The 22,957-nt window shown below is 38.9% G+C and overlaps 1 protein-coding gene across 1 annotated transcript in view; it reads left to right on the top strand.

Moving 5' to 3' along the window:
* PIEZO2 (piezo type mechanosensitive ion channel component 2) overlaps positions 1-22,957 on the top strand; it is a 296,094-nt gene that overhangs the window by 219,322 nt on the left and 53,815 nt on the right. Inside the window, exons 20-29 of the mRNA XM_029959391.1 lie at positions 3,279-3,311; positions 3,657-3,889; positions 6,850-7,010; positions 7,903-8,079; positions 8,253-8,378; positions 9,784-9,984; positions 11,055-11,259; positions 11,403-11,504; positions 11,945-12,110; positions 21,578-21,821. Of these exons, the coding sequence (XP_029815251.1) occupies positions 3,279-3,311; positions 3,657-3,889; positions 6,850-7,010; positions 7,903-8,079; positions 8,253-8,378; positions 9,784-9,984; positions 11,055-11,259; positions 11,403-11,504; positions 11,945-12,110; positions 21,578-21,821 (1,648 nt within the window). The remainder of the gene's footprint in view (positions 1-3,278; positions 3,312-3,656; positions 3,890-6,849; positions 7,011-7,902; positions 8,080-8,252; positions 8,379-9,783; positions 9,985-11,054; positions 11,260-11,402; positions 11,505-11,944; positions 12,111-21,577; positions 21,822-22,957) is intronic.

Raw genomic sequence — 22,957 nt, 5'->3', positions numbered from 1 at the left:
GTCTCCTAAGCACGTGATCCAATGCTCAAGCTTACTGATACTGATAAAACTAAGTGCCATCCTACTGAAAACTAAACTCATACTGAGGCTTTATTGGGTATACATATTCCATGTACCCATCTTTATAACCCCATGACCTCCTGGGTCTCTGGCATATGAGTAAAAATCATATGAATAAGAGAAAGATACAAAATCCTATAGGGTTATTATGTTTCTGACCAATTTACACTGAGGTAAATCAATAAGTCCTTGATTTACACCGGCGTGAACGTAAATTTTTTCCGTTATGAAAGTCAGCTGGGAAGATGCCCCATAGAAATCAATGCAATTGCATGTGTGCAAAACCTGTCTGATTATAGTTACTTTCATTTCATGGTGCATTGCCTTTTTAATGGGCTCTGATGGTTTATTGTAACCAAGGGTCTCTATAACATTTGAACTGAACTGAAAATTCATCCTCTCTTCTTTATATATGACCCTCCTATTGGTACTTTATTAGAGTTTTAGGTAAATATAAGTCAGTTTATGTCCTTTTAGGGAATATTAATGTTTAGTCACCTTATAGAGATTTGAATATCCTTTTAGTATATATGCTAGCTTAAATGTGAAAATAAACAAAAAGCCCCAAAAGAGATGATTGGCAACAGCCAACATGGCTTTAATACAGGCAAATCATGCCTGGTAAATTTGGTGACCTTCTATAATAGTGCTACAATATTGGTGGATAGGGGCAGAGAAACTGACATCATCTGCCTGAACTTATGCAAAGTGTTTAACATCATTGGTATGACATCCTTGTCTCTAAATTGAAGAGACATGGATCTGATGGATGGACCAAGTGGATAAAAAACTAGCTGGATGGCTGCACTCAAAGAGTTGTGGTCAATGGCTCACTGTCCCCATGGAGACCAGTGATGAGTGGTGTCCCCCAGGAGTGAGTACTGAGGCTGATATTATTCAACTTCTTTGTTGGTGACATGGACGGTAGGATTGAGTTCATCCTCAGAAAGCCTGATGACACCAGGCTGTGTGATGTAGCCGATATGCGGGAGGGAAGGGATGGCATCCAGAGGAACCCTGACACAGTTGAGAGGTAGGCCAATCCAGACCTCATGAGGTTCAAAAAGCAAAGTGCAAGGCTCTGCACCTGGGTCATGGCAGTCCCAGGCACACCCACAGGCTGGGCAAAGAATTGATTGAGAGCAGCTCTGCAGAGAAAATCTTGGGAGTGATGATTGATGAACAAGTCACCATGATCCGGCAGTGTGCACTCACAGCCCAAAAAAACAACCAAATCCTGGGCTGCATCAACAGGAGCATGGCCAACAGGTCAAAGGAGGTGATCCTCCTGCTCTACTCTGTTCCTGTGAGACCCTGTAGCACTGTGTTCAGCTCTGGTGCCCCCAACATAAGAAGGACATGGAACTGTTGGAGCATGTCCAGAGGAGAGTCACAAAGTTGATAAGAGGACTGGAGCACCTCCTCTGTGAAGACAGGCTGAGAAAGTTACAGCCATTCAACATGGGGAAGAGAAAGTCATGTGGAGAACTCATAGCAACCTTCCAGTATCTGAAGAGGGCCTGCAGGGAGGCTGAAGAGGAACTCTTCATCAGGAACTGTAGTGATAGGACAAGGAGTAATAGGTACAAACTGAAAGAGGGGAAATTTAGGCTAGATATTAGGAAGAAAATCTTTACTGTGAAGGTTGTGAGATTCTGGAACAAGTTGCCCAGAGAAGTTGTGGATGCCCCAAACCTGGTAGCATTCAAGGCCAGACTGAAAAATGCCTTGAGCAACCTGTTCTAGCGGGAGGTGTCCCTGCTTGTGGCAGGGAGAGTTGGGGCTAGATGAGCTTCTATTTTCAGTAGCCAAAGCTACTGAGTATATTCTTGAGTACAACAGATTTCCAGATTATTAGACACTCAAGTTCATTGCCCAATACATGATGAGGGATTTTAGTCAAGAATGTGACTAAAATTTATTCAGTGAGATTCTTTGGTGCTTGACTGTCTTGTTAAACTTCTAATTTAAATCCACCTTTTCTACCTTCAGCAATTGATACAGTATTTCTACTTCGGGATTGTTTAGTCAGATTTCTTTAGTTTTTCCTTCATTTGAGCCACAAAACTTTTCATCTTGAAGTAACTGCAACGCCCAAATTTTTGAAAAATAATTCCACTTGTCTGACTTTCTCATTAACTGCTTGGTCTATTGCTCTTAATTTTTAATGATCAAAGGGAATAATCTAGATTGTTAGTTTCTTAAACTGTAAAAATCCTAGGTAAAATCAGCAGAATTTCCTGTCTAAATGGTTATCAACCAGAATTTCACATCATATGGTACTGTAGCACTTTTACAGGTGCTTGAAAGTATTCTGAGTGTAGTAATTTCAATGGCATAACTAAACATTTAGTGACCTAATCATATAGATGTACACTTGACAAAGGGAGACTTTATTGCAAGACGTTGTATTCAGAGGGACTCTTTATGGCAGTATGCTCAGTAAAGCACATATAATCAACGAATTGGGACAACTTGGTTTTTTGCAAGTATGGGAGGTGAGCACAGCTGCAGAAGAAAAAATAAAATGTCTGAAACCATAAGAAAATGTCTCTTTTCCCAGTAAAGATATATGCTGAATGAATCTCAGGGGGGAAAAATGGCGCTGTGGCACTAGAGAAATATTGTTTCCTTGTTAAATGGGTTGTATTCCAGTTTTGGTAGTCTGAAACTTATTAATAGATAAACTAGAGACAGTTAGAAATTAAAGAAAAATTCTCTGTGAGATGTAGCAAAGAGAGAATGAATGATGCTATCAAAGACAGAGATGATAAAACATTCTGAAGCCACAGCCATGGATTTTTTGCTTTTGTTTGTTCCCAAACCTGTAGCTGGAAGACAATTTGCAAATTCCTTGGCTTTCCAGCTGCACCTTTCAATTGGAAGAAGGTGGAAGTGCATTTAGAGTGATAGGTCAGATACTTGTGATAGTTCAACTGCATTACACACAGCATGGTAGAAGTATTGACCACGTTTAGCACTGGTGTAATGTAAATAGGCTGTCCCCTTTCCATCTGTGCTGCAAATCCATGTTTCTTTATAGAAGCACCCTGTGAATGTCATGATGGCATGCTCTTGGCATCGGAAGGCTTCTGCAGATGGAGTAGGAGAATGCTTTATGACTTGTGATGTAGCATGACGTGTTTGTCAATGACCTTCTTCTGTAACCCCTCTGTTCTCATCTCCCTTTTTCTTTCTGTTCCAATTACTTTGAGCAGCCTCAAGAAAAAAATACCAAACCACCAAAATGAGTAAGTCCCCTATGAAGTCATGAAATGTTTCCTCTTAAATAATGTCATTTCATGCTTCTACATCTTAAACTCTGACCATTTTCTCCAGTGGGGAAAATGTCAAGTTTAAGTGTCAATACCACTCATTACAAACTAACCTTTAGTATCTGAGTGAGAAGTAGTTACTAATACATTCCAACTCAATTTTCAGTGTGTGTTTGGAGAGAGTACCAAAATCATTAACTTTTCCACTTCTAAGGCATTTTTCATGAACAGTTTATTTTTTTCTAATTATACGGTTTGAAAAGAAAAAGACTGCGATGTCATTACTCTTCAGTTTGCTGACATGCTACTGTTTACCAACAGACTGGTGCACCAAGATGGAAGCCTGCCTGACATAACTATGATGAATTTAACAGCCAGCAAAGAAAAGGAAGAGGATAAAATGCTGGAAGAGGCTGGTGAGAAAAGAATGGAAGAGCCAGAAGGGGAGGGAGGGGAAGGGAGAGTCAAAAAAGGAAAAGAAGAAAAGGAAGATGAAGACAAGGGAGATGATTCTGATGATGAAGACAATGAATCAGAGGAAGAAGAAACTACAGGTAAGCTCTACAGAATGCAAATTTTGCTTTCTTCAGCCTTAATTAACGGTGGCAACAGGTGGTTTGTTCTTAGTCATCCCTGTTAACTTCAGTTATCAGGTTTTCCTTCTAGTTTTACATGCAGTCTATGTCAAAGAGCCTTAAGTTCACTGAGCAGATGGCTACTTGTCAATTATTCAACAGGCTACAGGCTCTTCTAGGGAAAAATCATACGTTTTCTGTAGGATCCTAAGAGGAATAAAACAAAAGAAGCCATGCTTCTTTCTTCTAGGTGGTCTTGTTTGAATTATTTGGAGGCTACTGCAAATACTAAGAACTCCTTTTGAGTAAAATCTCCTTACAATGAAGAAAACACACATGGGTATTTAATATATCTGCATACTTTGAAGGCACTCCTCTCCAGAAGTCCAAATGGCTTTACTTCATTATTTATGTGCACATTAGTGTCATATTTTTCACTTCTGAATATGGAATGTGTAATTGACACCAGGTGAATATAAAAAAGCTTAAGGGCAGACATGGGTGAGTCTTATATTGTCATCCTTGATATTGCTCGGATGAACCCCTAGCATGAATTATTTCCATAACTCAGTTTGTAATATGAGCCAAAAGTGAAACCATGGAAGGGCATTTAACACCCAAGGATGCTGTATTCTTTGGAGGTGGCCTTGCTGCAAATTTGGTTACTCATGCCAGTGTTCACAGGACTGCGACACAGAAGTACAGGCAGAGTCTTTGTCAAAGCAAAACGGCAGCACATCTGTCTTAGCTGCCGCAGGGAATTGTAGAATCATTTGGGTTGGAAAAGACCTCTTAAGATCATTGAGTCCAACTCTTAACCCAGCACTGCCAAGTCCACCACTAAAATGTGTCCATAAGTGCCACATCCACACATCTTCTAAATACCTTCAGGGATGGTGATTCCACCACTTCCCTGAGCAGCCTGTTCCAGCGCTTGAACCTGAGGTAAAACTACTTATCTTTCCTGGCTGGACCATCTGCCCTCAGAGAGGTGTTCATGGGCCATGGAAACCTCTCTTGACCAGTCTTCATGTGGTCTATGAGGGATGATGAGTTTGTTGCACTCTATCCATCCCTACATGCTGGGGATGGAAGGGCTTTGGAACAGAGGCTAGCTGGTGGAGGTTATTCTGTGCATGACACTTGCAAGTGGGGAAGTAGGGAGCTGCAGCCAGTGGGGCTTGGAAGTAACAAAAGGTGCTGCTTGCCACATGTGATCCATCTTTAAGCTGCACATGCATTTATTTCTGCCTAAGAGTTATACCATTTTTATGTAGCCATGTGGCTGGAGCTTTGACGTTAAACATGTTCAAGAGTGCAGACCTCATTACACAGTGTTGTACAGTCTTTCAGTGGATGTGTTCAAGGCCTGTATTTTATTTCCTGTGTGTGTATTGCCTGGCCACGCTAGACAGAGCCTGCTAGAGTACCGTATCTGTCCACTCCACTTAACTGCCACTGTCTGGATATACCTTGCATGATGCAACACTGCAAATGGAAATAAATGCAATGAAAAAATGAGAACATCTAATTTTGTAAAGACTTTCCTTGAATACACTCATTGTGCTTGTAAAAACACATGTGGGATTAGAGTTCTGTAGCTTAATTAATTTCTCAAGTTTAATTATGTGGTCATGGAATTTACATCACTCAGCATTTTTATTAGGATTTTCTAAGTTGTGTTTGGAGAAAAAAGGCAGAAGAAAAAAGCATGGACTTTGGTTGTGAGGTATTCCAAAAGTCTGCTTTTCCACACAAATGTGCATGTGTTCTTCACACAAATATGCACAGAATAACCATCTTGGTTTGCTTTATATATAAAATAATGTAATAAGTAGAAATAATTGCATACAGAAGGTGGTAACTCCTTTGCAATTTTACCAGCCTAGACAATTATATGTTTTGGTATCACTTGCAAATTTTTCCATCTCTGATAGTAACTGTAAGAATGTTCTCACAGCATGTAAAATCCTTTCTAATCTCCAAAGTGCTTCTGAATCCCCTAATACAATGTGAAGACTTTATACTAATATATACCAACCTGGTGAAACAGTTTTATAATCCACAAGAAAAGTCAACACTTAGAGAGCACTGCTCAGCGCATGTATTGTCATGTACGTTCACATGTAATAGGTGTTGTCACATGCTTGCTCACCGGGGTAGTATTTGGGAAGATGGCTTTTTTAGCAAAACACCCGTACAAAGGGATACTTTCACCCAAATTCAGGATCTTAACTTGATAAACTTTTTCAACTGAGAGAAATATTCAATTGACTACAGTTTGCCTTGCTTGTTTTAGATATCTGTCCTGTGATGGCACAGATCACACTCTAGGAGGCAGTGCTGTTTTCAAGGCATTTTAGGTAACTCTGTCATCTGAAAATGTCTATAGTACAGTTACCTAAACCCATATGACAAGAATCCTAATCCTAGTGTGTACGGGTCTGTTCCAAGCTGGCTGAAAAGCTTTCTGAATAGTAGTAGTCTGTGCTTTCTGAAAAGAGTCTGGGTCCATAGCTTCCAAGCATCAAAAAAAAATTGTATTTTTCTGAGCTGGATAAGGACCAGGGCTGGAATTAATTCCTGAATGAGATCTCTAAGCTTAGATCCAAAGATACTGGAGGACAACGGAGTCCAAGAAGAGCTCTGATAGAGAGGAATAAAAGCAAAATTGGCAAGGAGGGCTACCACTGCTGCTTTTGAAGTGTGGAATCCTTCCAGTGAAAGTGGTTCAGAAGGGAAAACACCACAGCTAAGTAGGCCTCAACCCTGTTTTGTCTTAGCTACCCACTGGGCCATACCTTTATCCTCCACCTTGCCTTACTGTAAAGCTTAGAAGAGAAGAAGCAGAAAACTCGTTGTTGTCTAGTGGAGTATTCCATTTTACAGAGACCTTCTGTTTTTCTTCTCACTATGGTTCTGCTTGAACATCCCTGCAGACTTAAGAAACAAGTGGCATCTAGTGATTGACCGCCTTACAGTGCTGTTTTTGAAATTCCTGGAGTATTTTCATAAGATGCAAGTCTTCGTGTGGTGGCTGTTGGAGCTGCACATCATCAAAATTGTTTCCTCTTACATCATCTGGGTCACAGTGAAAGAGGCAAGTAAACACCCACTGTCAAACTCTTACACATCATGAAGGTTTGTCAGCATCTGCTGATGTGTGGGGAGATGGTTTGGAGTTGTCACCTGCTGGGGACCTGCTTTGACATCTTCCACAGTGATATTCTCTCAGTCTAGATAGTCTCAGCCCTCCACTTTTCTCCAGATATTAAAGTTTTTTATCCAGATATGAAAGTTTTATTAGTCTAATTCTTTGAATGTAAGAGACGTAATCCCTCTCCTGCTCCAACTGGCTGTGGGCACCATCCAGGGACAGAGGGTGTAGAAAAGGTACATTAAGGAAAATTACTTAAACTCAGTTTGGTGCTTAAGAAATAAGAATGTGGAACTATGCCTAAAGAAAAAGGGAGCAACACTTTTAACTGTGCTTTTGGTGTGGGCAGTGTGAGTTCACTACATAACAGCCATTCCTTGAACAAGATAGTCAGAGAGGATTCAGTACAAAAACAAAACAAAAAATCCATTTTCTCACATATTTTGTGGGAAAAAGGTCAAGAGGACAAAGGTCAGTTGCACAGACACAGATCTGTGTCATCTCATCTTTGTTTCATGTGTACTAAAGCAGCAGAACCTGTATGTGGTCCTCTTACTTCATGTCTGTTGATAGGGAGGATATGGAGTTTTGTGGGTCTAACAGTATTAATATTATGTAGGTGATAAAGTCCTTTCTAAACTGACTATCAAGTTTTTCCTTCTTCACTTACCACATTGTTTCGAGTATTGTAATTCTTTTCTTCAGTGTTTTTCTCAAAGTTTCTTCATGTCCCTTTCTTTTGAATAATTCTGGTTTTATTTGCTGTGGAAAAGGTCAAACTTTCTCAGTTCTTTTGTTACTCCATGTAATTTCTGTACTGTTTTTGTGTTTTCAGGTGTCTCTCTTTAACTTTGTGTTTTTGATTGCCTGGGCTCTTGCTTTGCCATATGCTCAGTTTCGCCCCCTGGCATCAAGTATCTGCACTGTCTGGACATGTGTGATTATTGTCTGCAAAATGTTGTACCAACTCTCATCTATCGATCCCAAAACTTTTTCCAGTAACTGTACATTGGTGAGTACAAGTGCATATTAAAAAGTTTGACTGCTTCCTTCTTCAGTGAAGAAGAGCAAAAGGAAGTATATAAAGTACTGAAACTGACAGTTCATGTAATGTATTACTGTTGATTATTATTCCCTCCTCAAGCAACTTTAAACATATTTTATAACTGTTGCATTTTTTTTTAGCCAGGAGAGAACGAAACTAAGGTTGATTTAGAAGAACTCAAAACCTCAGTGCTCTACAGTGGGCCAGTTGATCCTGCAGAGTGGGTTGGATTGAGAAAGTCTTATCCCCTTCTTGTGTACTTAAGGGTAACTTCTTTAATTATCTGTATTCTGATATTTTCTAGTTCGTGATGAATTAGCAATGTCTTTTTGAAATAAATAATTTGTCACACACATGCACAAAAAAGTAATAATTGATAATAGGGAAGTACAAAAGGAAGGAGGCAACACAAAACTATACTGTTACACAGAATATATCTGGAAAGGATTCAGTACCAATTCAGATAATCTTTCATGTAGTATATGGCTTTTGAACTCTGCCATCTGTTCAAAACTCTGTAAGAAATGTAATATTTAAGAACTCAAAGTAATTAAGAGGTATACAGCTTTCAGGTACCAAAGGACTGATGGGTCTAATTGGAGTAATTGCCTTGAATGATAGTGTATGGTATAAGCAGTTAATTTTTTTAAGTGCGTATTCCTTAGCCACAATTTAGAAAATATAACGAGTTAAGGGAATAATTCATTCAAACACTAGTAAATGGATGTCTTTTGTTTTTCTTTTTGTTTTTCATTGATGCCTGTGAGCAATATTTTATTATTCCTTTCTTGATTAAAAAACCCTACTTACAATGAAAGTGTGCCAAGTCCTGGCGAAAACCTTGCATATTTCTTCTTGGTTTAAAGAATCTCCAGAATTTTGGAGAAAGTTGTCAGAAATTGGCTAACTGGACAGCAGCAAATTTTGATCTAACTAGGCTTATTTGTAATTTCTTCCCTGAGAGCTCACCTCAGTGTGCTTTGTTTGTGTAGGGAATACCTGCCAAGCTGTGCAGGTCAACACATTAGGTGCTGGTGATGCCCCTGCCTCTTGCTCCTTTAGCCATACAGCTCCCATAGTTGAGAATATATGTGGGGAAGAGCAATTACTGACCCAAGGGTTTTGCATGTAGAGTGTAGTTGCCTTGAGGCAAGGTGTCTGCCTTGATTGCACGAGTTTTACAGCTATAAATTGAAAACACTTTGGGATTAGAAATTATTTTAGAAAGGTTTGCATTGAGTTAGCAAATAAGATGTCTCCTGTCCATATAGAAATTCATTTCAGTTCCATACCTGAAGGTCCCAAGCTTCAAGTCTGGATGTGTTTCTGTATGTCTCTTTTAGCAGGCATTCAAAATGTCTGCAGTGTTAAACTGAGAGGCTTTTGCCTCCCCTTCTTTTCCACAACCAGTGTTCATTATATTATTTTTTAATCAATGTCTTTATATGTATCTTCTGAATGTCCGTATGATTCATTAAAATCCAAGAAGTGGTAGGAACCTTACTTTGTTTCAATGATAGCTGGGAATAGGTACCAGTGCATTCTGGAGTGCAGAAGTACTCAGTGGTAACATCAGTTTGAGTGTTCATGAGTTTATGCTTATCAGACAATTTTATAGCTTCATGTGGTTTTGATTTTTATTTAATATTTTTCTGATTGTGTCTCCCATAGAATAACTTACTAATGCTGGCTATATTGGCTTTCGAAGTTACAATCTACCGTCATCAAGAATACTACAGATGTCGAAATAACCTTACTGCACCTGTGACTAAAACAATTTTTCATGATATTACAAGAGCACATCTGGATGATGGAGTTGTGAACTGTGTCAAGTATTTCATAAACTACTTCTTCTACAAGTTTGGTTTGGAGGTAAATCACTATATATTACTTTTCTTTGGACTACCATTCCAGACCTTTTCATTGTGCTATTTTTGAATACTAACTTGGACTATATTTGTGTTCTGGATGCTTCTTAGTCATCATTCATGTTAGTCATCTCTGTTCCTTTATCTTGACTGTTTGTTCATGGACACATGAAATGTACGTTCAAAAACCCTTTGTAAAAATAGTGAGTTTTTACCATTTTTTATGGCTATTTGAAGAAGACAACTCCCAGGCTAATACATCCTAATTCTAATCATAATGATGCTCTTGACCTATCTATTAAACACTACCAGCACTTGCTACTGATAAACAGAGTAAACTGTTCACAGGCAGTCTGAGGATTAAGAATGAGTGAAAATTAAAAGAAACAAGCAAGCTATTTCCCCAACTATTTAGGAAATAATTTTTAGCTCATCCTAATCTGAGGAGAGAGAAAATCAAAATAGCATAGTGCACTGAATAAATGATTCACTATGAAGTATTCACTAAGCTTGAAAACACGTTTCATGGAACTGAGTGATGGGACTACTTTCAGTGAAGCCAGAGAACAGAAATGCTGGAACGCAGAGCCCTCAGAACAATGGAGAACTAAAGCTACCTTATAGGAATTGACTGGATTTGTCTATTACCAATAGAAACCGTATGGTCTAAATCCCTTTTGCTTTTGTCTGTTTCCCACATAAAGATACATTTTAGTTGTTGCTAATCTTAATAGTTCCTGTTCTTTTTCATAACTTTAAGTCCTATCAAAATATCTAACTGTGTAGTATGTGCTCTGCTTGGCAACAATTAAACATTTTGCATATTAGCTACTCTGACAACTCTCTTTCCTTTCTGTATCTTTAGATATCACATAGTGGAAACTGACTCTAGAGATAGAAGAATATCAAAAATTTGGGTATTGGGGTGGAGTGGAGGAGGTTGCTGTCAGTTCCTGCAGTCAGATGCAGCTCATGTCCAAGCATTATGTCAGGATCCACAATACTTGTATTATTGCTACATTGACTAGCCATCAGTTTGCAAATGTGGCTTATGTTTCTTTACTTCATTTTCAGACCTGTTTTCTTCTATCAGTGAATGTAATTGGTCAAAGGATGGATTTTTATGCCATGATTCATGCCTTCTGGCTGATTGCTGTATTGTATCGACGCAGAAGAAAAGCTATTGCAGAGATCTGGCCAAAATACTGCTGTTTTCTGTCATGCATCATTACATTCCAGTACTTCCTTTGCATTGGCATCCCACCTGCTCCTTGTAAAGGTAAGGACACTTACCCTTTATGGAAAATTGCTGCTGCTTGGTTTTACATAAAAGGGCTGGAAAATTAGTAAGTATCCAGATGAAAAGGATTAAGTAATTGTTATAAAGTACTGATTGTGTTTTTACATGCTTCTGTCATACAGACTATCCATGGAGAAGTGGTAATGCCAATTTCAACTCCAACATCATAAAGTGGTTATACTTTCCAGACTTCATTGTGAGACCAAACCCTGTCTTCCTTGTGTGTAAGTATTTTAGCACATCATTGTAAAGTGTTTATATGTCCTTTGCTTAAAACATCTGTACAGTGTAATTTGAAGCCAGGCTTTTATTTAATCTTCTGTAGCAAGATGACATATTCTCCGGGAGACTGAATACTAAAATTCAAAAAATTAGTAGTTTCTGCAGCTGTTTTTCCTGTATCACGTTTTCAATAATGTGACATCAAAAAGTATGAACTGTTTCCCCTTTTCTCATTATTTCTCAAGTTGTAGACTCTGACAGGTAAAACCACTAAATACATTAATAAATTTCAAATCAGTGTTACATGTTTTGAAAACAGCACAGCCTTGGAGGTTTGAAGCAGGGGAAAACAGTCTGGTAACTACATTATAATGCATCATGGCCACTCCTTATACCTATGTTAATGACTGAATTTTTCCTTGTAATCATGGCTTTCTCCTAGATGATTTCATGTTGCTGCTGTGTGCATCCTTGCAAAGGCAGACATTTGAGGATGAAAATAAAGCTGCAGTACGAATCATGGCTGGAGACAATGTGGAAATTTGCATGAATCTTGACGCCGCATCTTTTAGCCAGCATAATCCTGTTCCTGACTTCATTCACTGCCGGTAAAACTGAATCTTAAATACTTGGAAAATACAGTGCTTCCTTTTTGTAAGATTCTCTAGTGTAAAAGTTATTCTCATGCCTTCCAATTTTACTTGGAATTTGTATTCATGTATGTTCCCATCTAACATATTTTTTACTGTATGAGACAGCAGATAGTTCATTTCTGGGTAATCAGACTCTGATTTAGAACAGGGCAGATGCAAACAAGTCTTCCTAAGCCAGATGATTGTTTTAAGTGTTCCCCAGAGGGACATTCAGTGATTTGCTTGAAATTTGCTTGAAAGCTTGTATTCATACAATCATAGGCTTGTTTAGGTTGGAAAGACCTTTAAGATCATCAGCTCCCACCACTATCTTAGACAACCAACACATTGAGAAATATTCACCTTTCGGTCACAAGTTCTTACATGTTACTTGTGCATATGTGGATTTAGAGAGTTTGGAAAAAAAAGGTGGTTCAGCTGTTTAGATGAATCTAAACCCTCCATCTTCCCCACTTCAGAAGGAATCTTGGTAATCAAATTTGAATTTGCCTCCATGAATGCCCTGTGGGGCAGCATTTATGGTGGACTTCAGCGCTTTGGTGGCTTCCCCCAGAACACAGACATGTTAGCAATAATCCGTCATAGTCTGCAGCTTCCCACGTATGTGTTTAATCCCAAGAAGTCATCAGTCGTGTCCTGCCAAGTTGTTGTCTAAGCACAATCAAAATAATACTCTAATATAAGAGACTGTCCTTTGTGCTGTTTCGTCTAGGCGTAAGGACCTTAAAAGTGTCTTGGAAGGACAACTGATATGTCTTCCTCTTTCTGAGGTGGTTGAAGAAAGTGAATAATTTATAAAGGAGCAGAGCATGAGACAGTCTGTTCTGAATGGTCTTCAAACAATGAAACTGTTCCTATGTGATCATTTCCATCAACACAGATTAGCTCAGCTCTTTTAAATTGTACTGGGCATGCTCTTAGTTGCAGTTATACAAGTTTAACATGTACCTGAGTGCAAAAGGAATAATGTCTAGAACTAATGTCCAGAAAAATCTCCCTTTTGCTGGTAAACTTTTTCTTTTACCAGAGAAGTGCTATCACCAGAAGCCCCTCTCAAGATCTTTAATCTGATCCTTCTATTTCTGTTACAATTGGTGGGCAAATCTATCTTGAAATACTTTGAAGAGAAGACTGTTGAAACAGTCAATTTACTCATTCACCCAGAGATTTATAGTCATTACTGGGCAAAGTTTGATCAGTTCTTCCCCTTGAGAATTTCCAGTCTACACAGTGGACCCAATGCTCTAGATTTGGTAGGATAAACAGAAAGAGAGAAGTATTAATCTTTCTTCAAAATGCTCCATAAAGTGGGGATACTTTCTAAAAGACATCTGACAAACAGGGCTTGGGTTAGAGCAAATGCAGCGGAGATTACCTGAGGTTTTGCTTGCCACCAAATGTGGTGTCCATCTTAGCAAAAGCTGATGCAGCAGTTGCATCAAACACACTGATGCTTTTGATTGCTGGAAAAAGACCGTCACTGACTGCTGGCAGAAAGAAAATACCAAATTTTCCTCCCTTAGTCCAGAAAAAAATCACTGTGAAAAAAAACTTCATTAATGATGAGAATGTGTTTTAAAGCTGTCCTCAAAAGGAAAAAAGAGGCAAGAAAATCACTGCTTTTTAAACAGCCTCTTTGGACATCTTTTCAATGTTTTCTGGAATCTGATAGGTAATTCTGGTCATCTGTAGAAGATATTCCCAAATGGGCAAACATGAAAACTTTGAAGCGCAGAGGATATTCTTTGAAGATTCTGGATAGGAGTCAGAGTCAGGTTTATAGTAGAAAGCAAAGTTCAAGCTGAACTGGCCTGTTGCCCCTCCACACATTCTTGGGGTTAAGTCCTGTGTTTTGGTTCATGTGCATGGTATGCATCAGCTTGAAGCCATTGGAGGCAGAACATCCATTCAGACACCCTGCTGGGCTTGTGCTGACCAAGGAGACCTGTATATGCAACCATTTACTCGGAAGTTTGCAATGTGTGTTAAGCAGTAAGCAATATTACTGGTGGAGAGTACAACAGAAGAGAAAATCAAAGGATCCATTAGTGGTGGTGAGCTGAACAAATAAACCGTGATCACTTTATACCTGTTCCAGATAAATGCAGAAATCTGTGTGACTGTTCCACGTAATAGTTTTATGTTGTGTGGGTAAGAAGTAGAATGAAAAGAAAAAGGCAGAGCAAGAAAAAGAACAGGGACATTTTTGTTTGAAAAAATCAATCATAAATGAATAGAAAAAACATTAATTAACCCATTCAGGAGCAAAGGAAATTCCTGTTTATGATATCCTCTCTTACAGATGCTTGGGCATGTAATCATAGAATCATAGGCTGGTTTGCATTGGAATGGAAGAGACCTTAAAGATCATCTAGTTCCAACCCCCTTGCAGTGGGCAGGAACACCTTCCACTAGACCAGGGTGCTCAAGCTCTAATCAGCCTGGTCTTGAAGACTTTCAGGAATGGGGCATCCACCACTTCTCTAGGCTACTTGTTTCAGTACCTCATTACCCTCTGAGTAAAGAATTTCTCTCTAACATCTAATCTAAATCTCTCCTTTTCTAGTTTAAAACCCCTCCCCTTGTCTTATCACTACATGCCTGTGTAAAAACTTGCTCTCCCTCTTTTTTGGTAGGACGCCTTTCATTACTAGGAGACCATTATTAGGTCTCACCTGAGCCCTCTCTTCTCCAGGCTGAACAACCCCAACTCTCAGCCTTTTCTCACAGAAGAGGTGCTTCATCCTTCTGATCATCTTTGTACACCTCTTCTGGACTCAGTCTAACAGGTCCATGTCTTTCTTGTGCTGAGGACTCCAGACCTGGATGCAGCACTCCAGGTGGGAGTCTCACAAGAACAGAGTAGAGGGGCAGAATCACCTCCCTCGACCTCTTCTGATGCAGCCCAGACCAGAATGCAGTTGGCTTTCTGGCCTGTGAGCACAGGCTGTTGGATCATGTCCAGCTTGTCATCCACAAGAACACCAAAGTCCTTCTTGTCAGGGCTGCTCTCAATGAGTTCCTCTCTCAGTCTCTGCTCATGTCTGGGATTGTCCCAACCCAGGTGTAGCACTTTGCACTTCATCTTGTTGAACTTCATGAGGTTCTCCTGGGCCCCCTTCTCATATTTGTCCAGGACCCTCGGGATGGCATCTCTTCCTTCTGTTGTGTCAACTGCACAACTCAGCTTGGTGTCATCAATTTTGCTGAAAGTGAACTCAATCTCACTGTCTGTGTCATTGGTGATAATATTAAAGAGTACCAGTCTCCAGAAAGAGCTCTGAGGGACATCACTCATCACCAGCCTCCACCTGTACATATAGTCATTGACCACAACTCTCTGGCTTCATCCAGCCAGCCAATTGCCTATCCACTGAATAGTCCACCCTTCAAATCCACGTCTCTTCAATTTAGAGAGCTAAGGATATCACATAGGATCATCTTGAAGGCTTTGCAGAAGTCCAGGTAGATGACATCTGTCAATTTGATGACCTTATTGAGCGTTGCAGTCACTCCATCATAGAAAGTCACCAGATGGCTCATGCACAATTTTCCCATAGTGAAGCCATGGTGGGTATCTAGGATCACCTTCTAGTCATCCATGTCTTAACATTGCTTCCATAAAGATCTGCTCCATGATCTTCCCAAGCACAAAGGTAAGGCTCACCGGTCTGCAGTTCCTCAGGTCTTCCTTTCACCCCTTTTTAAGCTATAACTTCTCTTTTTTTGTTTGTTTGTAGTGTTAGCTTCATGAATCTGTAATGGGAACATGATGTCTCTAGGTATAAACAGACCTTCTTTTAGTATGAACTGTATAATAGAGTTTGTATTCTTGAAGGTGTCTTACCTTTCTTTGAGCCCTTAAGTATCTCTTTCAATGCTTTCACTACAATGCAGATTTTCCCAGGTTTTAGATTATGTTTTTTTGAGAGGTTGCGCTGCACACATGCAGTCCTAAATGCCTAATTTGCTTCAAAGAATCCCCAGAGAATGGCTGACAGTATCTCGGGGTAACTGAATCTTTTATTAGCAGTTATAAATCTTTAAAAAGAAGGACCCCAAGCTCTGGGTAATCCACCGAAGATCTACCTCAAAAGAAAATGTATGTATCTGGCCTCCATCCAAGACAATTTGGAACTGAAAGAGCTTTGTCTAAGAACATTTCTTGTGCTTTCCTATGAAAGTTTCAGAATGGTCTAAATATTTAGTAACATGGATAAGAACTTGGTTCAAACCTTATCCAAGCAAGTGAAATTAGTAATGGCATCTCTCCAAAAGTCAGTCATAAAGAGCCCAACAGATCAGTGAAGACAATCTGGCTATGAATAAATTACAAAGCATTAAAAAAAAAAAAAAGAGAAAGAAAGAAAAGTTGTGCTTAGTATTCCTGTGTTTTCTGAGAAGCCTGGTGTGTATTTACTATGTAAAAGAATAGCAGTTGCAGACCAAAGCACTCTTTCTGAAGTATCACTTCCCTAGTGATATTTCCCTAGTGATCTTCCCTAGTGAGAAGATACTAGTTGGTCACTGTTCTAGAAGGCATGGATAAAAAGCTTTTAACTGCAGTATAAACAGTGGCAGAAAAAGAACATATTTCCAAATGCTTAATTTCTCTCTGGAGAAATGCTTGACTTCAACAATGATAAATACAGTCTTAAGAAGGAGATTTCCTGAAATTTTCTATTCTTTCCACCCCCAGATTTCTCAGGGGATATGTGCTTGACCCCAGGAGAGTGCATTTCCAAAGGACTTTGAAACAGAAACAAGAACAGAGAATAGAAAGTAGGAGCTTTTAGAATGATACAGGATTTAAAGCAACTTCACTGATGATAATCCTTTACCACAGTCTTTAATGCTGGAAAATTCTCATTTCAGTTCCCAATTTTTCAGTTATTCTCCTAGACATTGTCAGGGAAAAAAAGCTTGGGATTGTAATACACTTTTCTAAACTTAAAAGCAGAAACAGCCATTGAACTGTCCTCTTTAATACCTGCACCCTGGGAACCATCACCAGATGAGTCAGGTAAAGTCTCTGAAAGGCAGCTGTAATGTCGGTCTTGGAGCTGTCTTCCAGCTTAGGTTAGGGAGATAGAATCTGCAAATGAACATTACAGGCTTTCTGTTGTATTTTTTATTTAAAGTAGATAAACATTTTGTTCCTAATAAAATGAGCCCCAACCAATAACACATCTTTAATTTGGGAATTTTTAAAGTGAATACAAGCATGAAGGAAGGACTTCGCTGGTAAAAAAGGGATAGTAGAAGAATATCAGTCCTTGGGGAGGCCTTGACAAAAATATTAGAAACTAAAACCTGTGGGATCCACAACACTAGATTTGAAGAAGTCCATTGAAATAAGGGAGCTAGTTTTCAGAAGATTGGGTGTTGCTATTGGCAAATGGAAAATCTGTGAAACTGTCTTCTGAAAATTGAAACAGAGCTACAGGGAAAGACTTTGAGGATGGAAGCTTGGTGAGAAATTAGAAATGTTGGGATTAGAAGGGGAAATGAACTCTGATGCACAGTCACAAAGGCTCGTAGGGTGTAAGGAATAGGAGATATGGAAGAGCAGAAAGAAAGAAGGAATTTGAGGAGTAGATGTAGCTTACAGAATGCATGTATATAGTGATAATATGCCTGAAGGAGAGGAAGGGGATAGTCATCAGATGAGATCTGTGGGAGGAGCCTTGGGGTTATATGGCGATGGGTAGCCACACTCAAAACAAAGCAGGTGGCTGACAAGGGAAAGCAATGAAGCTACACAACAGCAGCTCCTCCAGCATGAAGAAGCACTGAGCTGTATCTGTCAGCACAACAGCTCAATAGGCTCTCACCAGTGTGTGATCAGAAGTGTGTTCTCTCCCTAAAATTCAAAACACTGGCAGAGGACAAACTCCTTTCCTCACAGGGGTTATCAGCTGCAGCATCAGCACCTCTTGGTGCCTGCAGTCAGAGATCCAGACACTAGTCTGGTCATAGCCAAGCACATCATGGAGCATGCCGGGAAAAACAACTATGCCTAGAGCAATCTTTTTGCAACTGGCTGGATTGCATTACAGTTAAAAATTAATTCCTGTGGAAATAAAATATTGAAACAATCATGATAAGAGTAATAAAGCCTCAGAAAACAGAAGCAGATAATTTGATATGGAGAGCCATCTGAGGTTACAATAGCTTTGATGGATGTGTGGAATTAATTTCTTCCTTGGTTTTGAGCAAAATGATATGGCAAATTTTTCCAAAATGTTATCCAGAGTATTACTGTGTTGTGCTAATGACACAGACGGAAAATCAATGTTTTTTTATTTTTCATTAATCTTTCAGGTTTCTTCTGTAAAATTTCTCATTCAGAGGTTGTCATACTACCAAAAACCATAGCTTTATTCCCTTGGTGCGCTGGTGTAGTGGCTAATCTTCCTCAGATGTGTGTCTCTATTCCTGGCCTCCAACTACACCCTCCCATCTTTGCATTCTTCACACTGGCACTTAGTTGATTCAAAGGTGAATGGGTAGAAAAGTATCCCTTCCCTCTGTCCTACCCCAAAAAATAAATAGGCTTTTGCAAGTTTTCTTCTTGAAACAGTTTCAAAGATTCAAAGCTAAAGAAGGAACTGGAATGCAGAGTTGAGAGGATGAAAGGGAGTGAGACTGTCCCCTTGGGAAGCAGCTGCTCAGGTATTGTTAAATACCACATCCCGAGTGTGGCCTTTCCTGCTGATGACTAAATGGAGATTTAAAGATCACTTAGAAGATGAGGTTTGGAAGATTTGCATGATATTAAAATAATGATCTGTGTGGTCTGCAGCAAAAGCATAAAATCATAGTACATACTATCCAAGACTAAGTGTTTTCTGCTGTCTATGTAGAATTTTTCAAAGAGAGCGTAAGCACCCTTACTGTCCTGATGGGTTTATGTAGGGTCTTTTAACTCCTGGGGTGGCTTTGTGCTTCAGGTTCCCACTGTTGTAATGTAATCTCCAGAGCAAGGAACTGAAGCTCCTAACTCCCTAACTTCCTAACCTTCGGGGCTTTGAGGCAGAATTTAAAGATTTTCATATGAGAATGTTTTGAGTGATTTGAGAGGCAATGTGTTGGGGATTCCCCCACCAAGACATCTTCATTCCTGCTCTTACAGTACTTGACCTACTAATATCAGTATAAACAATTAATGAAAATTAAGGGGATGCATGACTCTACGCTGTAACAGACAAGATTTCGCATATTGCAACTGAGAGAAGTGTGATTTCAGAAAAAATTTTGTCTGCCTGAAACCACTTGGGTGTAGTTCTCTCCATTGTGTTCAATGTGGCATTCTCTTTGGACCAGCACAGAAGTGTCTGGGATAGTTGGTGATCTTCATTGTTTAGGTGTGCCTTGGGTGACTTGTTCAAACACCATTTTGTAAGATGTCCACTCCAAGATGAATTCTTAGGAGCCATTTTTATTGTTGGACTTGCTTGTAACTGCATAGTTATAAAAATCAGAATGCTTTCCATCTTTAAGAACTACATCATTTGTCATTTGAAACAGTTGTATTGCCTCCTGCCTTTTCAGAAGTTTTTCTTTACATTCAGTTTTGTTGGTTGGTTGGTTTAGAGATGCCTAATGCTATATTTAATGTACATTTTGAAGATAAGAAGAACAGATGTATTTAATATTTTAGATGACTGCTAAATGTAGCCAGTGGTTAGCATTATAGTGAAAAATAGCTAAATTATTGACTTCCTTTTCGTATTCTCTCTAATTTCTGTACATTTTAATCTGAGAGTGATATCTACTGTTGACTATGACTCAAACAAATGCCATGTGTATATGCTGGAAAGTTTGGATTCAGACAGTTCCAGTTGTCTTTAAGAGTCTATTTTTATTGAAGAGTATTAAGATGCTGCTATTTGATCAATTCAGTTCCATTTTGGGCTTTTCTCAAAAGATGCTGATTTATTTTCTTAGCAGCAGAGGACACGATTTTTTAAATATTACAGCGGTATCAGGAAGGTGATCTCTTCCTAGCCATCTCATGTATTGATAGTTAATATTAAAAAAAAAATCATATATTATGTTGGAGAAACAGAATATTATTTTATGGAGAAACAGTGAGAGCACCATTTCCAGTGCATATTAAGTTAGTGAAGAGCTTTTCAACTGATTTCTTCCATATATTTATTTTCCCAGTGCATATTGATTCTTTGTTAATGTTTTATCTCCCAGAATCTGGTTGCATCTCTGAAGCCATGACATTTGTAGATGTAGATTTTAGATCTACAGGCAGTAGATCATAAATTTCTTAAATATTTGTGGGAAATAAACATAAGGGAACTTTCTCGTTGCCTTTCATTGAATGCTTCTCTGCTGAAATGTGTAATACAGGCCTATAAACATAGGACTATAAATACATACTCCTAGAAAGTTCTGAGCCTGAGAACATTGAGCAATAGGGGCCTTTTTATGTGGCTTCATACAGTGCATTTAGTTGAATTACTCCTTAGATGGTTTGGCTTAGGTATATGTGTCCTCCTGTAGCTCTCTCTCCCTGCCTGCTTTCCTTACAAATCTGTTTTTACAGCCTGGGTGAACAGACTCTGAAAACTCAGTTACATTTGGAATCAAAACACTGTAAGAATTAGTTGGTTTTGCAGTGTTTAGCTATATGTTGTATTTGGCAGATATTCTTATTTGAAAGCTCACTGAGTCAATATTAAGTCAAGATTTTAAGGAATCTAAAACACCAAATTGTTCTGCACTCTTTCGGAGTGTGGGCCAGGCTGATTTCAGATAGCTGTCTCATGGCTTCCTGGCAAACGTTTCAGTAAATTCTATCACATTTCCGTTCTGTACAAACCTTTTACCCCTCAAAACTTTTACAGTTGATCTCCATTAAAGACAGATATTTTTAGCAGCTGTCTTTGAAAACTAGGCTTTTAACCAGGCTGAATTCCCTAGAAGTCACCAATAAATATGGAATTGTTTGCAGTGGTGAACTGTAGTTGGCTTTTTAAAATAGATTTGCTATAGTATTTCTCAGACTTCTTAAAAGATGATCTCAGATAGCTTTTTAAATTGCATATATAGCATTGCCAGATAGTACTGCTCTATTATGAAGTTTGGTAAGAACATGTGCTCCCCCCTTTCATGATACGAGGCTTGATCCTGCATGACGCATAGTGCCCTGACCAGGGCAAGACCAGTAGCAAGATGCTTATGCACATGAGTGAGCTAGAGTGGAGTATATGAGCCAGGCAGACCCATCCATGAACTAAACCCACTGACCACAGTGTTAGTTGTGAGCAGGTGCACAAATGTTGAAGTAGGACAAGAAGGCCCAGAAGGCCTTAGGCACAAATGTCAGCCAGTAGTGCAGAAAGAGGAAAGGTAGCATTGCCCTCAGAAAAAATGGTAACTTTTTCTCCTTCTTTTACTTCCAGGTCCTACTTAGACATGTATAAGGTGATAATATTTAGTTACCTCTTCTGGTTTGTACTTACTATAATCTTCATAACGGGAACCACAAGGATCAGCATATTCTGCATGGGCTACTTGGTGGCCTGCTTTTATTTCCTTCTCTTTGGTGGAGATCTGTTGCTGAAGCCCATCAGGAGCATTCTGCGTTACTGGGACTGGCTGATTGCCTACAACGTCTTTGTGATCACAATGAAGAACATCCTGTCGGTAGGTAGCTGCTGCCTTTCCTCTGCTCTCAGCACTTCAGTCTCAGTTGAAGTGTGCACAGTACATTGAGTAGTCATTAAAAACACCAACCTTCTGCAAGCACAAAGCAGTCTTCGTTTTAATTCAGCTTTACTAGGGAATGGTAATGCAATACATCATAGGAAAATGTGCACCCACGTATTCAGTCAGGCTCTCTGAAAGCTCAGAAGCTATTTTCAAAGGGCCAGGTTCTGACTTCTTTGCCTAATACAGTCTCTCCTTAGAAGACTTATGAAAATCCCAGTGGAGTGAAAAAGAAGTGCAAGATTAGTCACAGTGTTGATAAATAGCGCACATTTAATTAGATATTTTATTTAAATAAAGAATTTTCAAACCTAGTATGAGATGCAGTTGTGCGAATGTAATGTAATTAGTGAAGTTAACTACAAACTGCGTTCCTGTTTCCTTTAGAACTAGTGTGAAATTCAGGTAAGAACAGATATATTTGATAATTAAATGTCAAAGTATTCTGCAAAATATTAAAGGTTTTCTTACATTGAGTAACTCTTTAGCGTGTATTCTTGCAGTGGCACTGATAGTTGATTGAGATAAGACAGTAATTTAATTCTTTTTGAAAGATAAATTTACATTTATTCCTGGCAATTTCTTTTTAGCTTTGAACATTTTTAGTGCTGGACTGAAAAGAGCAGACATTTTTCTTTTTACATTTATATAGGTCACTGTACTGAAATAAAATTGATTTATGGGTAGTTTGAATTTGCAAATGTTCTAAATGCTTACATATGTGCTTCATTTTATGCTTGGGAATTCAGCGGAGCTACGTGTGTCTTAAGCTTGTCCATGTATGTTTGCAAGATTAAGTTAGTGATTTATAAAAGTTACTTAGCTGTCACATCACATCACATGCCAGATGTGTCACCTTCTATGCAAGAACACAAACTCCACATACCTTCTCTCTCACTGATAATCAAAAAACCAAATTCTATCTAAAAGTGATTTGTGTCACTGGTAAAGCCACTCTTTCTTCAAATATCCATTTTAGTAATGAGAATAATTCAACTGCTCTTGGCTTTATTACTTCTTGTGTAATGTAGAAAGCTTCAACTTTCCTTATCCTTATTTCTGCTATGTCTTGT

The sequence above is a fragment of the Manacus vitellinus genome, unplaced genomic scaffold, assembly GCF_001715985.3.
Source record: "Manacus vitellinus isolate BGI_N305 unplaced genomic scaffold, ASM171598v3 scaffold_1_pilon, whole genome shotgun sequence".
Classification (NCBI taxonomy): domain Eukaryota; kingdom Metazoa; phylum Chordata; class Aves; order Passeriformes; family Pipridae; genus Manacus; species Manacus vitellinus.
The sequence above is the reverse complement of the archived record's forward strand: the minus strand, read 5'-3'. Positions and strand labels throughout refer to the sequence as shown.